Genomic DNA, 27143 nt, shown 5'->3' with positions numbered 1-27143 from the left:
ACACAGTCTTATGAATGGGGAAGTTGTCTGGATGTTAAAGGCAGTAGAGGCTGATTCCCCCCATTGTGGGATTTATCAGGAAAAACTGTGTTCAAGTCAATTTAAAGGAAGGTGACAACAGCTTTTATTTTGAAGAAGACAAAGTACAATGATATGCTGGAAACTACACAGTAATCCCCCCAAAAGCTTTTATTTCTTGTCTCAGCACTGATGAAGCAAAAAAGGCCTCTCCGTACTCTGTTCTCTTTGACTTTGAAGTGTTTCAGTCGCAAACAAAACTTCAATAACCTCATGGACCTTTTCAAAGGAGGAAAAACTGTAGCTGTCAGACCTTTAAAGAGCATTTTTAACTGGCTTTGAAGAAATGTACTTTTTATATTAACATCAGGTTGTTCCACTTCAATTCTACATTTTTTATCTTACGTCTGAATTGTGTCTTTGGAACTGTTAAACGTTATATATGTCTTGTGTGCATAGGAGCAATTTGTAGTTAATATAAGAGTCTTTCATATACAAGAGACTTTTATTTTGGTGAACACACATTCAAATAAAACATGCACAGACAGGACTCCCAAGAGATGACTGCGATGAAGTTTAACCATAAACACTCATCGGTATCTGTTCCTCCATGCACATAGCAGCCCTGTCTACAGTCTTTGTGTGTTGTTTCAACACAAAGAAGAAGGAGAAAAAGAAGGGCTGTGTTGTTATGTGTCGCCTGGCCTCAGTAGCGCCTCGACGGCTGTCTCAGTCTGTCATCACATCATTCCAGTCTTACTGCTTCTAAAGTGACACGGCCTCCAGACAGAGCGAGACGACGATGATGATGCACACAGTAGGAGACAGAGGAAGAGGCCTCACAGGAAACTACATCACTGGAAATAAGATAAAGGAGCTTAGATACAGGGATCTATATGTGGTGGCTGAGCTAACTTCCACTGCTGCACTTTGGGTCAATAACAGCGAGGGAACAGGAGTAGGAAGAGGAGCTTCGATTACAGCGTGTTAAATGGACGAGAAATCTGCTCTCAAAGAGGACATTCTTATAGCCTTCTAAATGATTCATGGTCGTGTTTCTCCAAAAATCTCAATCCTATCTTTCTTGGGGGACCAAGCAGCCGGAAAATTGTCCCTTTTTCTGCATCATTTCCTGTAACTTTCTTGAAGATAGTGGACGTGGGTTTGTTTGTCCTGTGAGATGGTGGGTGTGGGACAGACAGATTAGTCGTGATTCTCAGGTCATGGAGGATGTCTGCATGGCACCAGATAGAACCACGAGGGAGGGACATATTGTATTTACTCCCTGTCTGGTCCAGGAGGGAGGGAGGGAGGAGGTAAATAGGGTTAAGGACGGTAGCTATAAATTAGGGGGCGAGGATATTAACACAGTGGCTAATGAATCTAAACGGAGCTCTGCAAGTCTTATGAGGGAATTAGGAGCAGCTTTGGGGTCTGTTGGGGGGGCTTTAGACGGTCTGATCCCATCATAGCTCATTTAGAGTGGGTTATCTATCCTCTCCTACTGTGCAAATGCTCGCCATGCTACTCAAAACTACTGCTTTCCATCCTCGTTTTCCATCATTATCAATCAAAATGTCTCACTCTAATTTTCTCACACACTCGCTCAGACACCATTAATAAGAAAGCTTCCAAGAAAACTCAAGACATGACGAAATAAAACCTCTTTGTCATAATAAAATCTATCCCATCTCACCTTGACATCTGTGTTTGTGCACAAAGATAATTTTATATTTGATACTGTATCTTGTTTTAACTCCATCACTGCAGCGTCTCTCCCCTCCCTCAGTTCCTCCATCTGTCAAAACTATACGGTACAGACGCTCCTTAAATTAACCAAACAAACAAACAAACAAAGATTCACGCTGTCAATGCTTCATTTGAGGCTTTAAAGGCTTAGTCTATCCACTGTGTTGCATATGGGTGCAGCTGAACTATCTTCATGGCCAAGCAAAAATACAGCAGCTAAGACCAGAAGATGCACCAAAACGCACAAGTAGATGTTACCTTTATTTTTGTTATTTCTTATTTAGACTGGACATTTGAACTCTTGAGGTAGTGAGTTGTTAAGTCTTAAGTTAAGACTTACTTGAAGTTGTTTGGTAAAGTCTGGGGACCCACAATAGAGATATATGAATTGCTTAAAATCCAGGCAGCAGTGGCTTAAATAAACTGACATTTTGTCACTTTATATATAAAAGTCGATTGAAGACAACCCCTGATAGCTTGTTTTTCCCATAAGACAATTTGATAATAATGTTTGACCCTCCATGCTTGATAAAGGTCAATTTCACTAAAACCCAATGGCACATTTTGAACAGACTTTCTATTCAATGTTTTCAGGCTCTGCCAATGTTGATGATCTATGACATCATCAGTGTTATTTTCTGTTTCAGATATTTTAAATCTTTCTGGAGCCACAGAGCAAGTCATACTGTGTATACTTTGTACTTAACACTTCCTGTCCTTTGAAGGGTTTCTATGTGATTTTTCACACTTCAATGTAATATAAATCAAGTATATCCTCTGAAAATAACTCTGTGAGTCATGACTGTCTACAATGGGTGTAACACCCGAGTCCCACTGTCTGTGATGTTTTCAGAGTTTTCAGAGTCCTATCTTCACTTTGTTTACATCGCCAGGACGGCCGGCTGACTCCTCCCCTCACGTATAAAAGTTGTTTAATTGAGGGACTAGAGAAAAGAAGAATAACATACTGTACTCACTGCTTAACTGTGTTTCTAGATCACGCTCATTTCAGGTAAATTTACATGCAGTGTGAAGATACGAGCATAATAAAGATCGCTAGCATTAGCATGCTAACACAACAATGCAGCGCGAGTTGTTTTGGTTTCATGCTGGTGCTCAAAGGCGACATCTGCTGGATCAAAAAAATCACATATAAAGCCTTTAAGGGCTGCAAAATATCTGCCCTCTTCAACATACGTAAACAAGTTTTATATATTTGAATAGACAGTAGTTTAACCTTGTTCCTGAACATATTATCTACTCAAATCATGAGATCACAGGAAACATGGTACTAGTTTTTTAACAATTCAACTGATAGGAATTTTCCGACAGCAGCATCCAGGATTATGCCTTCAACAGACGATAAAAATAGATGAAAGAAGCAACAGAGGAGGAAGAGGGGAATCTGATTCAGGCAAGTTAATTCTAACAAAGATTAACTGGGTTTCCTTCAGGGAGCACCGTCTAAAAATACACTTTATCTGTCTGACCCAGGCTCGAGCTGCTGGGGCTTTCTATGAGGCATTTAAGGCTGCAGCATGACGTCACTCAGGTGGAGCGGTAAGCAAATGACGAGAACCCCCCTGAGTCATGTTTGGTCAGTGTCTTATCAAGCTCTCACAGGAGGGAACACACTAAATGCACAATCATAGACACACAAAAGAGCTGAAGTGACATCTTTGTTCAGCTGTCAGTTTAATGCTGTGAATGGATAAATACTTCTGCAGCATCCAGCCATTTTGCTCCCTGCCTTTCTTTTGTTTTTAACCCGGCCGCACTTTGAGATTATGTTACATTATGTTTACATCACCCTCCCTAAAAAAAAAAAAAAAACATCATTAGCCTGCTACGTATTTAGAGGAAATATGGGAAAAATCAATACCATGCAGCTTCCAGCAGGCTCACTGTTACCTCCCTATCCTGCTTCAAATAAAAAGTCGATAACATAATCCAGTTAGGTAGAATTTTCCAGACAGTTTCAAATGATGTAGGTTTTATGTGTGTGTGTGTGTGTGTGTGTGTGTGTGTGTGTGTGTGTGTGTGTGTGTGTGTGTGTGTGTGTGTGTGTGTGTCCAAAGCATGAAAAATGTAGAACAAACTGTAATTTATGACAATCTGCAGCTTATATCCTCACATTTAACACACAATCTTATACACAAAGAACAAAAGCAAGAGGTAAAGATCATTTGTTCCAGTGGGGATGGTCTGCTATAGACAAAGAGTAACCAGGCATATGAGCATCGCAGTTGACAGATAGACGGCCTGATGCACACAATACCCAACTATTTTGGCCCACAGCCGACCTTTGAGGCCAAACCGGCTCAACCTGTCGACTCATCACCTTTTCCTTTCTTTCCAAAATACTGACCCCTATCAACAGCCAACTGTTCAACTTCTAAATCTCAAATCAGAGTTTTCCATTCACTGGTCCCACTCAAGTTTTTCCCCCATACCTGAGGTGGTGAGCAGAGACCCATTAGAGGACGATCGTCTCAGGATCCGCAGGCCATCACTCCAGGAGCGAGACTTGGGCAGCCTCTTCAGCAGCCGCCCCAGTCGCCGTGACACCTGACCGAAGCAAGCGCTGCCGACCTCCCCGTCAGAATCCCCCCTGACCTCCTCCAGACGCAGCTGCACCTGCCCGAGAAAGGCCACTCCCATGCCCTCGACTCCCTCGCACCCAGCCTCCTCCTTTGATTTCTCCGGGACAGGTGATGTTATCTGTGCCATGGACGGAGCATGGTGGCACCACCCGGCGGGCGCCGTCCTGTGTGTGTAGCCCTCGCTGGCCCTCCTCTCCTGGCCACGGCTGCTCCTGTCCCTCTGAGGGCTGCCCCAGCGCCAGCCCCCCCAGTTCCCCCCTCTGCCATCCCAGCGTAGCCACTCTGCCACTGGTGCCACGCTCCGAATAAACAGCCCCCTCTCCGCTCGCTCTGCCACCCCTCCACCTGTGCTCCACACACAGCTCTCCACTTGCCTCACACTCTTCTCCTCTGACGGATCTTTCCTTGCACCTCAGTGTGCAGACATGAGCCCCCCGGAATCTTTGCTGTACGACTTGTTCCTCTCTAACGTCTCTCTGTTATCAATGCGCCCTCATCCTCTCTCTCTCTCTCTCTCCCCTACTTCTCTCTACTGCAGCACCCACACACTCTGCAGTAACAAACAGCCAGCTTAAAGAGACAGAGCCCCCCCCATAGTCCCCTCTCTGCTCTCTTTTCGTTCCCTTGCTTGCCGACTGTACACACTTCATTCAGAAATAGAGAACATAGATCAGAAACATCATACCACTGACTCCACCTTTTCTCTTTTCCCCCCTTTTCTCCCGTTACCTTGGTGTGAAAACCCTCCAGCCCGGTGGTGGAGGATAATGAGTCAGCCAATCCAGTCCAACCCCAAAACATTTACATATCTTGCATCACACAAAATAGCGTGTGCATGTGAGTGTGTGGGTTTGGCTGTTATTAATACGCACTGTGAGACTGAAAGAGAGAAGGAGAGCCACCGGGAGTTTTTCTGCCCTACTTTTAAAGATGAAGAGTTTGGAGGAACAGGATGTGCTCACCAATTTCACTTTCAAGTACATGACATAATCTCAATGAATGACATAAGAGGTGTAGGCTATGATGTCACCTTTTTGTTTTTACTGATGCACCAAGTATGACGAAGTGTTTTTAACCTACAAAACCCCAAATCATCTATTTCTAATAAGTGCTCGAGGATGTCTTTGTGGCATCCTCTCTGCCCCATCCACCTCTTCCTCTGCAGTCCACCTATCACTATCCACCAAGGACGACCTAAATATAGCCTGGTTGAAAATCCCCACTGTTCTGCAAAACCAAACACCATGCAGGTATTACCACACACACACAAAATCCTTTCACTTCATTTTTATGGGTCCAAAGATGTACATCAATGGCTGACTGGGTGTCTCTCCCTTTTTCTAAGAAACTGAGCAAAAATATAAAAGGTGAGACATAGCACAGTGACTAACATGTGTTCAATAGCCTTTAATGCAGCCTTGTTTCTTGATTCTGTTTGTTTCTAGTCTAAGACATATGAGCTCTGAAGGAATGTCTTTGGCTAGTTAAAACTATATCCTCAGCAGGGCTGGCAGAGCAACAGCTCTGGTATGCCGGGAAAAGAAGGTTACGAGCCAACAACCCTCCTTCCATGTTTTCTTCTTCCACAGTGAATGGAGCTTTGAGAGGACCAATGTGACATGGCTGAAAGGGTTTCTCAGACAAAGTCTTCACTGTGTAGATGAAGGGAAGGGCTGAAATAAGGAAAAGACGGGGTTTAAGAAAACACCCTCAAGAGAGAGATGAGAAATGCCATGGGGCATAATAAAAAAACACTGGGAAGGTTACTGTGCAGGTTTGTGTGTGTGTGTGTGGTGTGTGTGTGTGTGTGTGTCTCTGTAGTGACCAGCACACCACCCCACACATCTGCACTGTGATAACAACAGGCTCCACACTTCATGCAAATATTTAAGCCCCGATAATGTTGTGAGAGAACTACCAGAGAGTTGACATGCAGGGTTGACGTTGCTCACAAACAAACAGCATTCGAAAATGCTACTTTTCCTGTTGGGAAATGGTTTTCAGAGGAGCTCTGGTCTCAAGAGCATTCACCTTGTGTTCTGCAAACATGGCCCCTTTCAATAGTTTCTAAGTCTACATAGGTTTCCAATGTTACAACAAAAAAAGGGGATTAAGTAGAGAGAGTAGAAATGTTTGATATTTCATAAACTGTTTGAAACATTAATTGATTCCTGATTCCAGCATGCAAACTTTGAGAAACTATTCTTCTATTTAATACCAGTAAGAATGCACATATGGGTCAGAATGAACAATGGGGACCTCACTTTGGATGTTTTCATTCATTGATAACATCTTACAGCCTTAGCAATTCATTCACGCGTCCAATTTTTTAACCATGTTAACTAGATTCTTGCATACTAACAAGAAGTCAATTGTTTAAAAAAACAGAACATACTTGGGATTTTCTGTAACGATCCCACCTCATGTGCTTATGAACTGTAAACTAGACCAACAACCCTAACATATTTCTTTTCATTGTTTGTGATAACTATAGATGTTGATGTCACTAAGGTGTTCTTTTTAATCCAAATAGTGATTCTGATACCTTTACTTCAGCCAAAACAGAATGCCTCCCAAATACTAGTGTTATCAAAAACAGATTACACAAAAAGTGATAAATCTGATTGTGCAGGCTTTGTGTAATATTGAGCTCTGCATGCTGTTTGTTAAAGTCACACAACAAGCTGCCTACAACCAATTTGATTTTTTGGGGCTAACTGGTTACGGCATTGGATCGGTGCGTTGACTGACATTTTCAGAAGTATTGGAGGTTGTAGACTATCAGAACAGATCATCAATAGATGCTTCCAGCATGTCATGTCTTAAATATGACAACTACATTGTTTTGTGTTGTAAAGTATTTACTGCGTATTGTAGTGCGACATGTTTTGTGTTACACTGTGATTCCCACACCTAATCTGTATGTATGTAGATATAGTTTATATACAGTTAGAGGTGCATGTCTTTAGGAAGATTAGGAAAAAGGAAATAAGAGGACCACCAAACCCAGTGTGTCAGAGGACTGGAACCACTGGTACTACTGACAGCATGACTCCCCGAGAGCTTTAATTAAATATTAATCTGGTGTCTGACTCTGTCTGTAATCCCAACCGCTCAATCCCTGAGACATAATCTCAGACCAGAGACACCCAGAGCTGGGATTAAGGAGGCAACCATTACTCCCTGGCTTCTTCCTGCCTTCACTGGCCCAACAGCTCAGCACGGAGAGACGACAAATCAGATCATGAGAGGAGAGATGAACAAGCCACTGACAGGATACAATCTAAATACTGTACAGATTTATATAACTGTAATGCACTGGATTCATAAAGCTTTGTGACTGTGTCTGTTACACTTTATTTGTGCATGTATCACTGAAGTAGCACCCGACATGGGCCAGATTTGTAAGAGAAGCAGTCATAGACTGACACTTATCATGTTGACATGGTGCTAATATGCTTATTTTTTATGCACCATTAGGGCCTTAATCTACAAATTGCTCTCAGCTGTGTGTATTTATGCATATGTGGAGTGGGGGGCTGCTGTATACTAGCAGTGACTTGTTGAAAATCAAATCCCAGCAAACCCCCACGAGGAGCAATAAAGATTTAGGAAACAGCAGAACCACAGCCAAAAGGCAGCAGGAGGAACACATTCAGAGGATTACACAACAACACATAGCAGACTATGAGACAGGGACCTCTGGCTTTAGATTGACAGAATCCACTGTTGGGGCAAGGCCACATCACAACCGTCCCTGCGAGCTCTCCATGTCCCAAGGGGGGTGAGAAGAACTGAATCTCTGTTTCTATAAGCTTCAGATACAACAAAGCAAACACACATACAGAGAGGGGGATAAATGAAAGACAGACGGAGGTACGAGGCATACAGCAAGACAAAGCTGCAGAGTGATGGTTGTTTATGGCTGCAAGGCCTCCGTCTCTCCCTCCCTGTCATTTGCTGGGTGTAGTTGAAAGAAGAGCGTGTGTGTGTGTGTGTGTGCCATTTTCTATTCAGGCAGTTTTGGTTTTGTTTCTTCCCACAAAAATACCCTGACATGCCTAAATTTGTATCGCTTGTAACAAATGTCCTGGTGACCCCCCGGGACTGTACACCACGATCACCTCGGATCGTTTTCCAAGAAAAGAAAAGAAAAGCAGAAAAAGGTTTCCAGAGGACAGATGCTTGGCATGGTTGAAACTACAACTAATTAGCTTGATCCATAAAAAGGACTAACGTGGACAAAAAAACCCTTAAAACTCATGACTGCGTGTGTGTTTCACTGTGTGTGTGTGTGTGAATAGTGTTCTAGTAATCTCTGCTCTCGCTCCACTGAGTTCTTGCTGATAGCACACTAAATCAGACAGCTCCACAGTGCTGGACAAACTCTCGCTCTTTTCCCCTATCCCTCACTCGGCTCTCTCTCCCATCGCTTTCGTTCTAGCCCTCCATCGCTCCTCATCACTCTGCCTCCCTCCACCTCTCCTCCAGCTCTTTCCACTATTTTTCTCATCCTAGAGTCCAACCACTTTTTTTTATCATTTCCTTTCTATTTTTCTCAATTTTCCATCAGCTCTATTCCTCTTTTTTATTTTTGTATTGGCCCATTTCATTCCATACTTCTCTTTATTTGCTTCATCTCATACTTTACTCTGCAGCACAGTCAGAGATCTGCTGACACAATGCCAGCTCAGCATGCACCGCAGACACACACACACATACTCTAACATAGCAGGCATGCATGTGCCATTATGTGTGCAGAAAAATTTACGGCCACACAAATCTCTGGTGTGTGATTGGTGTATACGTAAGTGCCAGATTAAACACATATCCAGTGTGCCAGTTGAAATTGGCTTTGTCTGCACTCTCTTTGTCCCGGGGCTGCACAGGTGGGAGTGATGTCATCAGAGCAAGCCAGAATTTATAGTCAGGTATGTGACTCCAGAGATACGAGGCACAGTTAATCTAAACAGATTTAAAAGGCAAGAAGTATAAACCCTCAGATGTATCATCTTAAAAAATTGCTGCATTCACTGTAAGGAACTACTTACCGTCTCATTCTGACTTTCTGACCTTCTCTTCTGAAGCAAGGCAGCTAAATTGGTTCTCATGGACTAACAATTAAAGTTTGATTTTTACAGATTGTTTTCAATGCACCACTGAATTCAACCGTCTCTGCCAGGAGAGGTTACAAATCAACGAGAGGGAGAGAACTCTGCGGGCAAAGCTGGAAGGACAAGATAATGGGCTTTTCCATTAAAGGATTTTTGGCTTTGTCTGCATGAAAATGTCCTTCCCTGTCATACTGGCTCACTCACAAAGTCACATGCACACTTATCTTTTGTATAACAACACACTGCCACTAATATGGTAGAGTAAAGCCACGGGACACTTCATAGAACAGTCTGAAATATTACCAGAAAGGACATACAGAGTCAGACAAGTAACAGATAAATAAATTCTAAAAGATAATCTGTTGCCCTCTATTAAAAAGGAAAATCACTTAAGACCGAAACAAGTGTGTTGTCTATGTGCATTTCTACATTCACTCATATGAAAGTATCAGCTGCTAAGTAACAGTGGTCTGAATGATAAATAAAGCCTACACAGATGTATTCGTAGTTGGGAAACAGCAACAACTTACTTTGACACTTGAGTGCCTGTGCGGTAATCTGGCGGCTGCAGGCGTCACACCAGTCCTGCGTAACAGGCTTGGCCTCGAACCGATGTCCTTCTCCTCTCTCGGTCCTCACCCTGGGGTCCAAACACCTGGGGAAGATGGACCAGGCCTCCCGGCGGTGAGGCTCTGTGCGAGCCAGCCTGACGACTCCAGTCTTGCCCTGAGTGAGCCTGTCCAGCTGAAGACTGCCGCTGTCTGCTCTCCCGTGTGGCGCGTCCCGGTGCCGGTGCGCTCCAGATCCCCCTGTCATGACGTTGATGCAAGACCTCTTGAGCGAAGTCCCCCTGCGTCCCCCTGTGTTGTGGTTCAAGTCCCCGCTGATGTTGCTGTTGCAGTCATTCGAGATGTCACCGGTTCGACTCTCTGGAGCGGTCCACCTGTCGCAGTCCGTGCTACCCTGCTCTCTGTCCCGGCCCGGGCTACGTGGCGCAGAAGGGGCGGCCGGAGCAGCGCATCTTTCCCCGGGCATCTTCCCTCCTTTTGCCGCCGTCTCTCCCTCCAGTCCCGGAGACGAGGGTTGAGTCCCAGCTGCTCCTTCAGCAGCGACCGACACACACACCCCACTGACCCCCGAGCTTCTTCTGAACATCATCTTCTCCCAGGACGGCTTCCTCGGCAGGGTGATTTTCTTTCTGCCGGGCAGCTTGAAGAGCAGCAGCTGAGGTTCCGAGTCCAGTCTGTGCGGACCCGGGTGCTGCCCCACCACACTCGCAGACGCCATTATCCTGTCCTCCTGTAATGCGTGTGTGTTTGGGTTGTTAAAGAGTGTGTAATAGTGCGTGTTTTCACTCCGTGCCCTGAATGTAAACTCAACTCACGCCCGCGACATCGTGTAGTAGTGACGTAAGAGATCGGACGGGGGCGCGCCTGCTTTAAAGCGAGAGGGAGCGCGCGTTGATCCCTGTTTCGTCCTGTAGATTTGATTTGGCATTACTGAAGTATTAACCTCTGATTCACTGCTCAACAAGACTTTACGTCCTGATGAATCACACAAACAATCCTGTAAATGTTAGCTGTTCATTACAACTTCTAGTACCAGGACTTTATGTTACTTAATTCAACTGAAACCACTTTTACTAAAAAACAAAGAAAGAAAGCTACTACAGGACAATGATTTGGCACATGGTTCCTGTTTTTGACAAAGGAGGTCACCCATTAAAGAAACAAATTCTTAATTACTTTTTTATTTATTGGTAAATTGAGAAGAATGGTTGTGTCACTGTTGACAACTGCATTATTATCTCAACTACAAGAAGCATAACAAATCCCTTGTCATGATCATGACTGTATGAAACAGGACTAACACTGACAGATTTCTACAGTGCAGTGGGAAAGGTCGAGTAATACAAACTATTATTTCATATTTGTTTGTGAAGGCTAAGAGGAGAAAAGTTATCAAATTTTCCACTTGGCCGAGAGCACATCTTATGATCAGTAAAGGAACAACTGAGGCAGTTGCAGTCGTCACCCTTACCAAACCAAGAAAGCCCCGGGGGACACCCACAAAACTCCTACGCAGTTTGAGTGAGAAAATTTCACTTCTGTACTTTCTAGTGTCACAACCAGTCACTTGTTTTTGGATTTGTTTTCAACCTTTTATCACCCTGGCCCAGATACACATACCCACACAAGTTAAATTTAAAGTAATTTGAATAAATATTATGAGAGTACTGTTATACGAGTCATGCATGAAGTGTTTGTCTTTTTCACAGGAGTTATGCTGCAACTGTAAACTTAGAAATTAAGACATGACATGTTTTTCTACTTTCACTTTCAGCCTTTAATATCATTTTATTAATCATCTGAAATAATATAATTTCTTAAGGCAAATACAAAAAAGAGAAATGTCCATATTTTCCAGTACATTGAATGCATAGTAAACTACCTTTCTAACCTCATATAAACTGTGACCCTTTAATAAACATATTCAAAAAACCCTGGGATTCCCTACCCTTTGTTTTTTTTTTCAAAGTTTAATGTCATCTCACACTGTAAATTTGCCTCACTGTCATTGAACTGTGATTACTTCTGTTTAAATGGAGGCACTGTGGTGAGTGCTGAGACTCCCTGATTGTGTTACTTCTCTTTACCAGTGAAACATACAAGAAAACAAAGCTATAACTTATCATACAACTTAAACATCAACAGTGTGAGAGAAAATCTAAACTAAAGTGCCTTGTGACTATCAATGATGTGATCAATCCTTTAAAGTTACAATGATAAACTTCAAGCCAACCTAGATATGAAGTCACATGAAACCTTTATTTTATGATCAAAAAGACAGCAGGGGAATCCTTAGTTTTCCTTAACAAACACACAGACATAAGACATCCATTCCCACAGAGAGATACACAGTGAGTCCTTTTAAATTAATCATTTAAAGGAGCAATATGTTAACACATGTAGTGTTTTCCATGTCGCAGGCACGGCAGCTCAAACCTCTCTCCATTTTTCAAGCGCATCAATATTTATCCTATAGCTTTGTCACATTTCTGGATGGGGATCTGATTAGAAAAATGCCAAGGCTTTTTAGGTCAGGTAGAATCAGTTATATCTGAACCTGTTGGCTTGCCCGCTTCCGCAAGCAAGTATTTCAACATAGCAAGTTTCCTTAATGTCTGATGATATAGGTCATTTTATGAATGAATTCAGTCGATATCTTACATATTGCTCCTTTAAAGCGTCTCCAGGTTTCTCTCTCTCTATGGAACAAAGAACAAACTCTGCATCAGATTAACACATGGCAGCTGACTTCACATTTATCCTGACAATCCATCACTGTTGCAGCCCATTATAACTGTAACACTAAAGGATTCAATGAGGTTTATATTGAACTGCTTGTCTCTGATGCCACACACACCCACACACTGAATAAAGAAAACCCATTAATAGCGTTTCCTCCTTCTTCATCCTGTGCATCTTATCTCTAAACTGAGATTCACATTTAATTGATTGTCTTTGGCTGCTTCCTCTTCATGCAGCGCTTGCACACACAGTGCTGTAGCCGGTCCTACATGTCGTACTTTTGTCACAGCGTAGATGGTCTGCTCAAGCTTGGATCCAAAGCTGCTGTAGAGTTCACTGCTCCCAAACTACAGAACAAAAACAAAAACAAAGTAATAATCCAAATGTCCTTACTACCAAATGAATATCTAGTTGACAGGGAGAAACTGACCTCTCTATAACGCTGTTGTTAAACTGTAGTTCCTGCACCAAAATCTCCATTTCCTCCTTTAGATGGTGCATCCTTGAACAAAGAAAGACATGTTATCATGGCAACAGGTAGACTGACTCTATCTTTCATGGCCACACATAAAGACACACACCTGAAGACCATCTGGTCCTTGTCTCTGGGTGCAACTGTGGACTGTTGTGCTCCTCTGCCGGGCTTAAGACCGGATAATATTCTGTCCAGAGCCTGAGGACAAATGAGACGTTACATCATCAATATGCTGAGATGCAACATGAGTGACATCACTGAGTTGTCCACTTAAAAAGCTCTAACAAATCCAAAAAAACCTCAATTCACATGTAACCATCAGTCAATCATACATGTGTACACTGTTAAGTAACAATCTGATCCAAAAGTGAAATGTTGACCTTATTCTGACGCTGATTATTCATCTCCAGGTCTGCCAACAAGCCTGTGGAGAAAGAGCCAAAGTCTTGCAAGCGGGTCTGCTTTTCCAGTAACACACTGAAAAGTAAGGTAAAATAAAGACACACTTTAATAATTCAAAGTGGACATCTTTACAATATACCAATACCTGCTGGACAGTGGATACTATAGGATACCAGGATAAGGAAAAGTGCAGAGGGTCAGAATCGAATCTGGACCACCTGCTCCGAGGACTATCCTTAAATCCTTAAAAGGCTTTATATGTGATTTTTTTGATCCAGCAGATGTCGCCCTTGAGCACCTGCATGAAACCAAAACAACTCACGCTGCATTGTTGTGTTAGCATGCTAATGCTAGCGATCTTTATTATGCTGGTATCTTCACACTGCATGTAAATTTACCTGAAATGAGCGTGATCTAGAAACACAGTTAAGCAGTGAGTACAGTATGTTATTCTTCTTTTCTCTAGTCCCTCAATTAAACAACTTTTATACGTGAGGGGAGGAGTCAGCCGGCCATCCCAACGATGTAAACAAAGTGAAGATAGGACTCTGAAAACTCTGAAAGCATCACAGACAGTGGGACTCGGGTGTTACACCCATTGTAGACAGTCATGACTCACAGAGTTATTTTCAGAGGATATACTTGATTTCTATTATATTTAAGTGTGAAAAATCACATAGAAAGCCAATCATGGAGTGCTTGGGATAATTGCAAGGCTACCCAGCCCCACTCAATATGCAAATTAAAACTCAGATACAACATGAAAAGTAAAAACTTGATAGAAAAAAATTGAACAGGAAATGGAGCTATAGAGCGAAGTGTAAGACAAGTTAAAACTTTATATAATTTAATAACCTAGCACTAAAAGATAAAGCAAACTCCAAACTGATTCTGCTCAATAACAGTGCCCTATTGTCTTCCTTTAAATAGTCATCAATGATTGGGCTGAAGCAGCTGATGTTAATCTGCTCCAAAGTTCACCTATGTTTGTAAAATAAATAAAGCAACTTGAGTCTGTTCTGACCTGCTCCACGTCCTGGCTGAGGCCAGAAGCTCTTTGTATCTCTGTACACAGTCGTCTCTAAAGAGAGATTTCACTCTCTTAATGTGGGTTGACAGGTGGATTCTGGGAAAAAGAGCAACAATCACATTACAGGAATAACAACTTCACACACTGGGCGAGCAGTGCAGCAGCTGTGTGGACACATACTCACTTTTCAAACTTGTGGATTTGCTCATCATTATAAGACAACTCTGTGGTAAAAATGAGAAAAATATAAAAGGTCCTGTCAACTAATCCCAGAACAAAAGGGCTGAATGTGTTTCCAATTTCAATGGTAAACATACATACTGCCAATTAGTTTGTCTTTGCGATAGTGCTGGTGAATCACTGTTATCTTCTGCAGCAGCATCTCCATCTTCTGGCAGCTGTGAGAGATAAGAGGTCAGAGGTCAAACACCACACGTTCATGAGGCCTCCCTGAAGCTTGAATCCCAGATTACCTCTTGTCATTGGCGAGCGTCTCTGCTAGTTTGGCCTGCTCTATCTGCAGATGGTCCAGTCGGTTCTGAAACTCTTGGATGCCAGTGGCGTATATGGGCAGGTGCTGGTGGACCTGCAGAGACAACAGACACACACTCTGATAGCTGAATCAGGTAAAGTCTAATGGTTAGAATAGTTCACATTCTAACATAGACAAGTCCAGGTTTTCCATGTCTGGAAATTGGTTTAATAGCTGGAGAGGTGCCAGTTCACTTCTGGAAAACTGCTGAGGTACCATTGAGCAAGGCACCAATCCCTTGCCCCCCAACACAACACAACACTAATGTGTGAGTGAGTATGTGTATTCATGTATGTGTGAGGGTGGGTATATGTATGTGAGTAAGTGCATGTATATATATGTATTTAGAGACATATATAAACAGGCAGGAATTTATAAAATACTGTATTTTCTAACTAAAAATGTATACAGGTAAAACAAATGCACTTTAAATGTGGAACATTTACAACATATCATGTCACAAGGAGGTTTACACCAGAACAACCCTTTTAAATATTTGTGAATATTTTGCATGTGGTCCTATGTTATCTATGGTACCAATAAGGGGCTTGTCAGTCCATAGTCTATTTCTGACAACATGAACATATTCTGGGACAACAAGGATGCATGAATTGTATTCTTCATTTTTGTTGTTGTTTTTTATTTTATTTATTATTTTTATTAATCAATTATTATTGATTGATATGTATGTATATGTGTATAGGTTTGTGTGGATATATGTATGTACGAAACTGGGAACATGCGTGGGGGGAGGTGGGAACTTGCAGGCAGGCTTGGGAACATATAGCTTCTGAATAATTTATGTTTAGAATTTTTTTTCCCCCATTGCCTGTTTCCGTTTTATTTTTTTAAAAACCCTTCAATAAAAAAAAAAAAAAAAGGAACAACACTAATGTGTCTTTAAATTGCTAATTTCTCAGACAGCTCAGTCCACAGGTCAAAAGTAATACTGATCTCAAGACATAAAACATTTCACTTTTTTACCGTTCCCTTTAGCCGTTTCTTTTTCCGTGATTAAGTTAATGTCGTAACCTTCCATCTATCAGAAGGGTCCTTATTTTATTTCAAAATAAAAGCTGGGTTAAATTCAAATAGCAGCTTACGTATTCTGGCCATCATACCTGTCGAAATGCTCACATTCTTCCCAGTGATCAGTCATTCTCAAACATAAATTCCTAAACTTAGAATTAAACCATAAAAATATGTAAAAAGTCTTATTCCTGACATCCTTTCCATTACTAACATCGACCAAACCAGGCCGTGTGATGCTTCATCCTGACGTCACTCACCAGCTGCAGCTTTTCGTTGCCATCACCTGAACCTTGGTTTTCTGAAGTGTGTTGGCCCCTTAAAAAATAAAGTCACAACAGATATTGGAGGAGAGGTAAAGAAAGGGGAGGTTACAAAAGTTGCATGTTTAACAATATTGGTTATTCATACTAGGAATATAAAACCTACATAACACTCTGGATAATGCAAGACAAAAAATGACAACTCAATTTTTTCCCAACTGCTGTGTATCAAAAGGTTTGTCATGAAAACATAGAGCTGTGACTAATATCCAAAGTACATCAACTCACAGTGTGTGAAGCCTGTGTTCTACGCTGAGGCAGGACTGAAGTCTAACAGTGATCATGGCAATACTGTGCATCGCTTCTCCACACTCCCTGCGCAGCCTCATCCTGAGGAAGAACAGAGGAGGACATGGAGGAGAAAACATTTGACAAGGGTCATCACCTAGAGTTACATTACTCAGTGAAATGAAGCAAATGATCCTCATTTTAGCACGTGCGAGTCTCACATGTAGCTGTAGTATCCTTGAAGGAGTAGCTCTCTATGTGAGTGCAGCAACTTTACCATCCTGAGATACTGGTGGACCACTCCCACCGTTACCTACAGAGAAGGGAATGGTTAGAAGGGGGAAATAATGTGTTAAATAATGTGTTGGGAGACATTGAATAAATCAATTCACCTTAGTGAAGTGATAGTCTGCCACAACATCAAACTTGGATGGGATGACAGGAGTCTCTGCTACAAAGAAAAGCAAAAAAAACTGTTGCATTTATAGAAATATTCATCAACAGACTTGTGCAAAGCCACTAACTGACAAAGATATTTGTTTGAGTAGGTGTGATGCTGGAATACACCTCATATCGACTCTTTTATATCTCCCTTGGGGGAGAAAGCAAAGAATAAAGAAGAGGAATCCTGAGGACTTCACAGGAACATTTCAAAGGCGTTCATTGTCTTTGATTGTCTTACGTTCTCTGAAGGGAAGGCTGGGGTTTGCTTCAGGCCCGCAGCTGAGCAGAATCAGAGGCTGGGCTCTTGAAGTACTCGGGAGGTTGACCACCTTCATGTTGCCTTCCAGAGGGAGGTCGTGACCCAGGTACAGTAGATGTTGCAGCTGTACTCCAATACCAGTCTGAGAGGCAACCTCCTCAAAGAATACTGACACCCTGAGAGGATTAAGAGAAGAGAGGATCTCTGGCATCCAGACCACTTTTTTAAAATCCTTTATCACATTCAAATAAAGGAATAAACCTAGTTTTCTGCACATGGGCTTGTTGGTGTAATTATCTACTGAACGAGTCACGTCGTCTCGTCAGCCCGACTTCTGAATAAAATAACAACCTCCCACTTTGTACCACCTCAATTACATGTGATTCACTTTGTGAAGTCCTACTCTTGAGTCATGCTGTGAAGTAAACAACATGCTGAGTAGGCAGGCACATTCAAAGGTCGCTTCAGGAAAGTACAATTTGCATAGCAGCACAATATAACATTCTGTATGCAGACATGGAAACAAAACACTTAACACTTAAAATTTTGAATATCTGGGTGAAATTCCACAGTTTGAAGTTCTTATCTTATCTGCAAGTTTAAGTGAATCTGGAATTATGTTGCACCTGCAGATCAGACTAGATATCAGCTTAAAGGTGCACTATGTAGATTTGGTAGTGAAATTGGAAAGTTGGAGAAGTGAAACAATTATATGCTATATTTTCTAAACTAAACACACAAATTTTCCTCTGAGGACAGTTTGTGTATAGAGTTATGAACACGTACCACAGACAGAATCTGTAAACTTTCACATTTCTCTACCAAAACTCCACAGTGCACCTTAAAAATTGATGGACATGTTTCTAATTTCAGTCCAAATGTCATCCTTTTGTCTGTAGAACAGTGCTTCCCAAAGTGTGGGCAGCGGTCCCCTGGTGGGCCGTGTGGGTACTGCAGGTGGGCCGCAAAAAGTCCTCCACCAATTTTAAAAAGAAAAGAAATATCACAATAATGATGATTAACCATGAGTCAACCCCTTAAGTGATTAGTAAGGCATCTCATGACTATTCATGGACATATTGTTTAGTAAACCTTTGTGTCTATCTTGCCATAATATCATTTTGTCATGTCCAATAATTTACCATTACTAAAAGTTAGAGCTGTAGTCATAAAAAAAATGTATAATGGGCCCAGGAGTAATTTTGTATTTCAAAGCGGGCCGCGGCAGTCTTTAAGTTTGGGAAAGGCTGCTGTAGAGAGTTGGATTGTTTTGCATATAGACATTTTTGGCACCACCTGCAGATGTTTTAGAAAGCCCTGTGGAAATCAGGTGAGAAAAAAATACCAAAGCTGAGATATTATAAAGTACAAAACTAATCATTCAAATACATGTTAATTTTTTCGTTACCAAAAAGTGGTTCACAACGACAGTGAAAGGAATCCTTAAAAAATGTAATTTTATTTAAATATTTTGTCTCTCATTTAGTGCTCCGTTTGTTCTTTTTGTCACTCTTTGCTTACTAAGTGTGCTAAGTGCTCTCTTTCTATTTGTGGAGTGAAATTTAAGTGTGGGTTTATTACAGGCGGGCAATATTAATGTAAGTATTTACGGACATAGTTGTTCTTTTTTGCTGCGATGGCATTACGTATTAGTGTTACTAAAATGAACACTTTCTTTTCGCTCTAGTTGTAACCTAAGGGAATATATCATTTTAAGGATTATTCTTTCTTTATATTCTGAGTTATTGCCTCCATATAGGAATGAATACGAGGTTTAAAAAATTAATGTGTTATGGGGACTGCTGTGAAATGGCGGTAACACAGCCTTGTTGCAATGACTTGAGGCGGGCCGTTCAGGCCTACTGCATGTGTAGTCACCCCCAGAGGACTTCTCTGAGCCATTAAAACCCTGCTGTTGACTGCTTTATTCTGGAGGGTGTTTATATTTGCACAGACTTACGTGTTGTAGTGGTGTATGTAGATGCAATGCGCCTGGGCCTGTTGCAGAGAGAAGAGGTGAACTGGCTGTCGCTGCAGGATGTCTGTGGTGGCTGTGAAGAACTGGTCAAAACCCCAACACCTCTCCTGGTCAGCCTCCAGTATACCTGCCAGGACCGGAACCAGCTGCACTGTCAGACCTCTACAGACCAGGGGAGAAATAGATGGAGTCAATCAAGAAGAAGTATCATGTGTTTTCATTATGGTGTCACTGAAATACATATTGAAGGGCTCCATTTGGTGTGACATACTGTGAAAGTTGACAGCTGTGAGGAAGGCCGTAGCTCCACTCTATAGGTCCGTCTGCCACGCGCTGTATTCCAGCTATAGCGCCCATCGGCTTCTCTGTCGTTATTTTGAACCTGCACAACAAGACAAAGACTGATGGGTTATTGATAGACATTATTGTTCTGCATAAACCCCAGGATGCCTGGAGACACAATTGCAGCAAAACAGCTTTCTCCACAAGGACATCTACAGATATCACTAATTGTTTACATTGTAGTATGCTTTCAAAAAATGATAGACTGGTGATGCTGGTCTAGGGAGAAGCGTAAACCAGAACTTCATGTCATTTTTCTTATAAATATGACTAGGAAATCTGTCTCAACTGAAAAAAAGTCTTTAAACTTTGGTTGAAGGACTGTAGATTAAAATCAGATGTTTATATCATAAGTATAAGGCCTGTGGTTTATGTTGCAAATGTAATAAAATAACTCACATGGTGGGTTTGTTCCTGCGGGGTCCACCATATGGTGTGAAGGGAAGACTCCCAGTGGCAGTGTGGTAAAATGTCACACCAATACTCCACAGGTCTACACTCACTCCATAGGATTTCTGATGAGGCTTGCGCAACACAGCACGTTCATACATGTCTGGGTGCTGCACACAAACAAACACAAACACATGTACAGTCAGAGAAGTCTTCATATTTGGATAATATGTCATATGTCGATAGCAGCTAAGATCACATCTGAACTTGTCCAGTGAAAGTGGGATTTTGGGGTTGCAGCTCAGTTGGTAGAGAAGAGGCAATCACTCTCAACACATCGGTTGTTGGTCTGACCTTTTGATGCATGTCTACCAAACTCCTTCTTCACAACATTTCCTGTCTATCCTATGAAGGCAAAAATGCCAAAGAAGAAGAGAGAAAAAAAGTAGTGTTTCTCTCACAGGAGTCTCCTTTTTAATCCAGGGAAGTCACTAAAAATACAAGCACGTCGAAGACGTGTAACAGTCCTACCAGATATGTAACAGTCTTAAAACTGTGGTAATTTCAATTTGTCCACTAGGTGGCTACAAAGTCTTGATACAATTTGCTTTGAGGTTTTAACATCTGGCCTCCACCGGGCCTCACTGACTGACTGACTGACAGTCATCTTTGCCAAGAATACATTACACTGGTAACAAATTATTTCCAGCTCGAGCTGCAGCATAGTCACACACAGAGGGGATCATAAAAAAAGAAACACACCATGCACACACATCCCATAGAAATTCATTTCAGAGGAGAAACTGGTTTTATAGCAATAGGAGGTTCAGTTCCTTGGGGGTAAGCAAACAACTTAAGTATCATAACCAAAGGAATAGTGTGAACGATATAGGCTAGTGTGATTGCATCCTTTACTTTGTTCTAAATATACTCCATAAAACCAAATGCATTCTTCTCTTTAGGCCAAGTTATCATCAAAACAGTGGATAGCAACATTATTTCTGCTGCCATGAGTTTCCCTGGAGGAGAACTGAAGAAAGGAGAAGTTTACAAAAATGTGCAATAGTCTTATCACTGTCAATCAATGGGGCTCACTGGACATGCTTTTTATTGGTGTTTTATCATTTTAGCACGTTTGACTTGAATTTCTTTATCCTGCTCCCTTGCCGATGAGGCAGTAAAAAGATGATCTGCTCATGAAGTCACCTCATGTTCTTTTTAATGCAGCTGTAATGGAATATGAGTGCTAAGGGTATCTCAGAATGACCTGCTGGATAACCGTGCAGTATGAAAGAAGGGAAGTCTGTACATAAAATCTTAAAACGAATGCTACATTCAGTGGTTGATCAAAATGTTATACCCAACAGGGTTTCTAGAGTTTATCTTGCCCGTTATAAAAATCATGACATTTATATTGTTGTCAGACCTTTTTAGTCAGGAGGATACATCAAACTATTTTTTCCTATCAACTATATAAAATCTGACTCCTGCCTCACAATCATGGGGGAAATTGTTGAAAAGATAGTGTAAATCAGTGTAGTGATACAACAGAAAACTCAAAGTACTTGGTCTTTTTTGATTCTCTGATTTTTATTTAACTGCTTAAATTTTTAGGAACTTGCATCGATAGTCACCTCAAATTCATAGATAACACAGACTATGTCTTTAAAACAGCTCTGCAGAGGCTACACCTACTTAGGCAGCTGAATGAGTTTGGGGTGAGTAAAAAGATTCTTGAAATGGTGTACAAGAATCTGGTAGAAAGTATTTTGTCTTTTAACATGGTCACATGGTCCGGGCATGGAAATGTATTAAAACTACTTATTATTTTAAATTCTCGAACCATGCTGACTATGATGTTGTCGAGGACTACAGGCGCTCTCCTGGTTTCCTGATGTGCTTGAATGTTGTGTTGTTTGTCATAATGTTGTTTTTTCTGTCTTGTTCTTATGAAGCCAAAGACAATTTTCCACCTTGTGGACAAATAAAGTTCTATTCTATTCTATTCTATTCATATCGGACTTTGAAGTTGTGCTGCAACAAATGCATAAAAATAAAATGAACAGCAGGCGTCTCTCTATCTCTGTGGTCGTCTATTAATCCAGCAATGAAGTGTACAAAAATAACATGAAAATGACTTTCTTTTTCAAATTTTCAGAATAATAAATAGCATATTCGGGTGTAAAAAATATCTGTGTCCATCTCATTATCCGTGCCTTGCCGAATTCACATTTGGATTCGGGTTCGTCCCTCGCAAGTTCTGAGGTTTACATATTATATTAACATTACCCTGAAGAAAATAGTTAAAGATAATTACAGCTTTGGCAGAGGCATGCACTCGTTTTTCTCATATTCCCTTTTTATTTGGAAACACTGTTCTCTTCCCACACAGTACATACACAAGGCTTTTATCTTACCAGATACTCTTCGGTTCCATAGATCGACAGAAACTTCTCATCATCTTCCAGCTCTCTCGCTGCTCCAAAGTCAGTCAGCTTATAAACAGACTTTCCGTCCTCCCCAACCTGTCGCATGATGTTACCAGGCTTGATGTCCCGGTGAACCACCCCGTTTTCTCGCAGGTGGTTCATGCCCTGCACTGAAGCGAAGACAAACCAGGACACTTTAATTTAGGTTTTCCAGATTACCAGGTTAGTACTAAGAATCACACCCACCGACACACTGCAAAACTATAAGGAACTCGGTTTCAGGCAGGCCAAAGGCATTTTCTGGCTCCTCAAGCAGGCTGAGCAGACTTCCTCCTGAACAATACTCCATCACCAGCACCTTGTTTTTAGAGGGCATCTAGAGAGAGGGAGAGAGAGGTGAGCTGCATAAAAGAAGGTTAATCTTATAAGATCTGCCCCTCTTTCACAAAGCATTAATTAAAACAAAACAGAACACTTCATTCAAAAACAATTAAAATAAAAATAAATTGGCTGCAGGCAAACACAACCACTGGCAGCCCCATCGTAGGTCCTCCTTAACAATTCATTTTACACCGTACAAAGCATATTAAAACAGAACAATACATCTCACTGACATATTTCCACATATTTATTCAACAAACTGGCTTTAATTTTTCTTTTAAATATCATGTTTGATTTTGATTGATTAGTTTCTCTGTTGAGATTGTTCCATAAAACGATTCCTTTCACAGTAAAACAACGTTCCCTCAATTTGGTTCTGAATCTCGGTTTATTAAAGATCTCTGTTCCTTTTAAATTATAATGGCTTTCCCTTTTTTCAAATCTGTTTTGGATGTTTTTTGATTAGCTTTAAACATCAGAATACTGTAATCAACTAATTCATGAAATTTCAACAACTTTAACTGAATGAATAGCAGGTTTGATGGATCTCTATACCGACTTCTACTGATGATTCTTATGGCTCTTTTTTGCTAAATGAAAATTGAATGGGTGAATGTTTTACAGGCACTTCCCCAAGTGCCCCTTCCATTCTGTTGGCTTCATGAAAATTATAAGGAGTCTACATTATTTAAAGAAACAACAAATAACTACTGATGTATATTTGTGAAAAAATAGTAACTGAGAACATTTGTTGGAAATGCACGATGAAAGCTCTCTAACTCTAGTGTCTAACTTTGTGGTAAAGGAGGTTTATTCCACAAAGGCAGCTTAAGAAAGCTGAGTTTTTACTTGCATAAGCTTAGTGTGAATAAGCCATTGTTAAAATATGCTCAGTTTCGCTTAAAGCTCAAGCAGTTCCACTAATAAAAAAAATAAGCTTTCTCCAATCAAACGGAACTCTCTTAGGGCTCAATGAAAGTTGCATTGTGCGTGTGCAAGGAGAACATGAGCAGCAGAGAAGAGAAATAGAAGAGGGTACCATGTGCCAAATGTCTTCTTCTCAGCAGCAAAACAAATCGTTCTGTTTTGAATTTCACAAGGATTATATAAGGAATAGTGTTAATACACAAGCCTACTTGTTAGTCGATCTGTAGTGCCCTATTTTAGCCTTATCTGTGAGGTGTGTGTGTGGAGCCACCATGGCCTAGTTAACCTGTACGGATAAACATGTAGAAGCACTGATGTAAGCAGCTGATTGAAATCTGCTTTCTTTATTTTATTTGAAAGCTCCTTAAATGGACAATGACAGCTAAAGAAAGAGAAAATGAGGGAGATGATGATGCGCAGTAAATGAGGGGGGGCCTGAAATTGAACCTAGGAATCTGCATTATGGTACATGTTCTGCCAGGTGAGCTTGCTGTACATGGCCTGTTACATAAAGCTTAGAAGCCCATCGAAGGGAAAGTGTGGCAGGAAAATATGATGATAAGTGTCTAATTTGCGCCCGCTGTGGACAAAGCTGTGCCCCTTTAATCTTTTCTTACCCACAGTGTATGTATGTAACTCTATAGAAATGATCAATCTGGTTTCTGATGGCCTCGTTTGCTTTTGTAGGTCACAAAGAGGCCTCAGTATAAATATCAGTCTGTTTCATAACCAGTTAGAAACTCCTCATTTTCTTTTAACTCTTTTTACACGGTGCACTTGGAGTTGTCTTTGATGTGATTTGGGCTACATAGTTTGATTTATTTTTTTTGGAGATAGTGACAATGATTAGATGTATTTCCATGATTTTATTTTAATCTTAAAAGTCTTTAAATTTACCGTTCAGGCAAACTGAACCATACGTCTTGGTAACATTCAAAGAAAATGCCTGACCTTGTGATTTTGAACACAAAAAGTAAGTGCATGGAGTGTAAAAAATACACCTGAATGAATCTGTGACAGCCTGTCCGACATTCTTTGACACTAGCTATATGAAGCTAAACTGGTAGCGATCCACAGAGCAGGCTGGTTCTGCAATATAACTCACCATGGTACCTGAGCAGGAAAATCAAATAAGCCCCATAGATGTCATTTAATTGAGCGAGCCCTCTCCTAAACCTGCCTTGAAGGCACCCTTTCACATGCACAAACGCTCTCCTTATCAATGTTCTATAACCATTTTGGAAGAAAGCTGCTACCCTATTTTACACAGTTATTGATTCATAATATCTTCACACAACTGAGTTTTCCCTTTTCGCCAGTTCTTGAGTTAACACCTCTTATGGTAGCCTTACTTCTTCCACAGCAAACAGCCGAACAATATTGCTGTGGCTCAGCTTCCTGAGCATCTCAAACTCTCGCATCTGGACGTCATGGGGGCGGTTGTAGCTCATCGTGTTAAACACCTTGACAGCAACCAGCTCACCCGACCTCTGTATGCCGCAGATGTACATGCACCCACACACACACACGCACACACATTTACAGATCAGCATAACACATCAAAACGTCATTTAATGTCATCAGCAATGCAACCACAACCTTTTCTTATCACACATCCTGGTGTCACTGCAAGTAAAAGTGTAGGTTGCAACATCTGAGGTATAGGCGGATGGAGAAAATGATGTTTTTGAGTCTGAGAGTGAAAAACACTTTCTCTTGCTACCTTGTTGCGGGCCTTGTAGACACTGGCAGTAGCTCCTTGACCCAGGACATCTTGTATTGACCACAGGTAGTTAGTTGTACTTGCTGTGATCCCTGTCATGCTGAAAGGAGCAATATAGACAATGATTAATTATAAGACAAAGAAAAGAGACTGGAGAGAGACAGACAAGATCCCACTCTCTTATTTTCCTATAGAGTTGCGCACACACACACACACACACACACACACACACACACACACACACACACACACACACACACACACACACACACACACACACACACACACACACACACACACACACACACACACACACACACACACACACACACACACACACACACACACGTTAGTTCAAGTTTGTTAATTCTTATCAACTTACCATTCTTTGTCATGTAGAAAGTTTATATAACTCACATAAAATAAATAAATAAGTTGAAAGGTTAGCTTACCTTGTTAGCTGCTGCAGCTAGCCGTGCTGTATCTGACAACTGTTCCTCATAAGTTAGCGTTAGCTGCTTTAAACGATATCTCGGGATATGTCGCGTCAAAACCAACTCACTGTCGTAAATTATAGACCCGTGGCTTTACAGTCACTCCAACTTGACTGAAGACAAAAGACGCCTTCGTAACTTCTTCCGTATTGACAATCAAGAAACAGCTGTTATAACCTGCGTATTGGCTGCTTTCTGATGACGTAGGACACAGGTAGGAACAGGACGTGCAGGTACGGTAATAACTAACTGGTGCATTCCTTTTATTTCTGTCGAAAACCAGTGGGTGTCCTCAAAGTCAGCAGATGGAAACATCACACTGCAGTGTGTGTTTTGGGAAGTGTTGGTTTCAGTCAACACGGGGCGGACTCTATGAATAAATAGAGGCGGAAATAAAGCAAAACAGCAAACTAGGCACTTTCCACTTTGCCTCAACTACCAACTCTGTAACAGTAAACCGTGTGTGACAAGTGAACTGCACTTGGTTCATTGCATAGTTTGAAACATCCTGTTGAATTATACATTTTGTCCCGTTTCAATTTGACGAGTTTGATGAGTTTTTACAATATCCCCCCCACCCCCCAGGTTTTCATTGTATAGAATAGAATCTTTATTATCATTGTATACAAGGACACAACGAAACTTTGTTCGCAGCAATCCTAAACAGCAGCGTTTACAAAAACAACAACAACAAATATTTTTTTGGGTGATATTAAAGAGAAGTATGCAAAAAGTGGCCAGAGCAATTGCTGTTCAGTGAATGAATGGTAATAATAATAAATAAATAGACAGTTATGGTGACTGAAAGAGTATATACAGTTATTATTGTGCAGTGACTGGATGAGTAAATAAACAGTTTTAGTGCAATGAATGAATAAATAAATAGACAGTTAAAGTTAAAGTGCAGTGACTGAGTAAATAAACAGACAATCATAAAGCAGTGAATTACAAAGTTATTGCAC

General features: G+C 41.2%; 2 protein-coding genes across 2 annotated transcripts in view; both read right to left on the bottom strand.

Annotated features, from left to right (window-relative positions):
• The window catches only part of rassf5 (Ras association domain family member 5), a 31135-nt gene extending 18980 nt beyond the window's left edge, over positions 1–12155 (bottom strand). The window contains exon 1 of the mRNA XM_020634305.3: positions 10015–12155. Within this exon, the coding sequence (XP_020489961.2) occupies positions 10015–10771 (757 nt within the window). The 5' untranslated portion in view covers positions 10772–12155. The remainder of the gene's footprint in view (positions 1–10014) is intronic.
• A 138-nt stretch (positions 12156–12293) lies between these two features.
• Positions 12294–26532, bottom strand: ikbke (inhibitor of nuclear factor kappa B kinase subunit epsilon). Its single transcript, XM_020634349.3, has 21 exons — positions 26140–26532; positions 25688–25787; positions 25317–25454; positions 22903–23032; positions 22645–22826; positions 20237–20397; positions 19767–19877; positions 19478–19657; positions 17497–17693; positions 17207–17265; positions 17036–17127; positions 16815–16916; positions 16524–16581; positions 15176–15288; positions 15024–15100; positions 14887–14926; positions 14697–14798; positions 13651–13747; positions 13377–13468; positions 13226–13297; positions 12294–13142 (listed from the first exon to the last, which is right to left on the bottom strand). The coding sequence occupies exons 2-21, from the start codon at positions 25784–25786 to the stop codon at positions 13079–13081; spliced, it is 2166 nt and encodes a 721-aa protein (XP_020490005.1). The 5' UTR covers position 25787; positions 26140–26532; the 3' UTR covers positions 12294–13078.
• Between the last annotated feature and the right edge of the window lie 611 nt (positions 26533–27143).

The sequence above is a fragment of the Labrus bergylta genome, chromosome 5, assembly GCF_963930695.1.
Source record: "Labrus bergylta chromosome 5, fLabBer1.1, whole genome shotgun sequence".
Classification (NCBI taxonomy): domain Eukaryota; kingdom Metazoa; phylum Chordata; class Actinopteri; order Labriformes; family Labridae; genus Labrus; species Labrus bergylta.
This window is presented reverse-complemented; position numbering and strand designations above follow the sequence as displayed.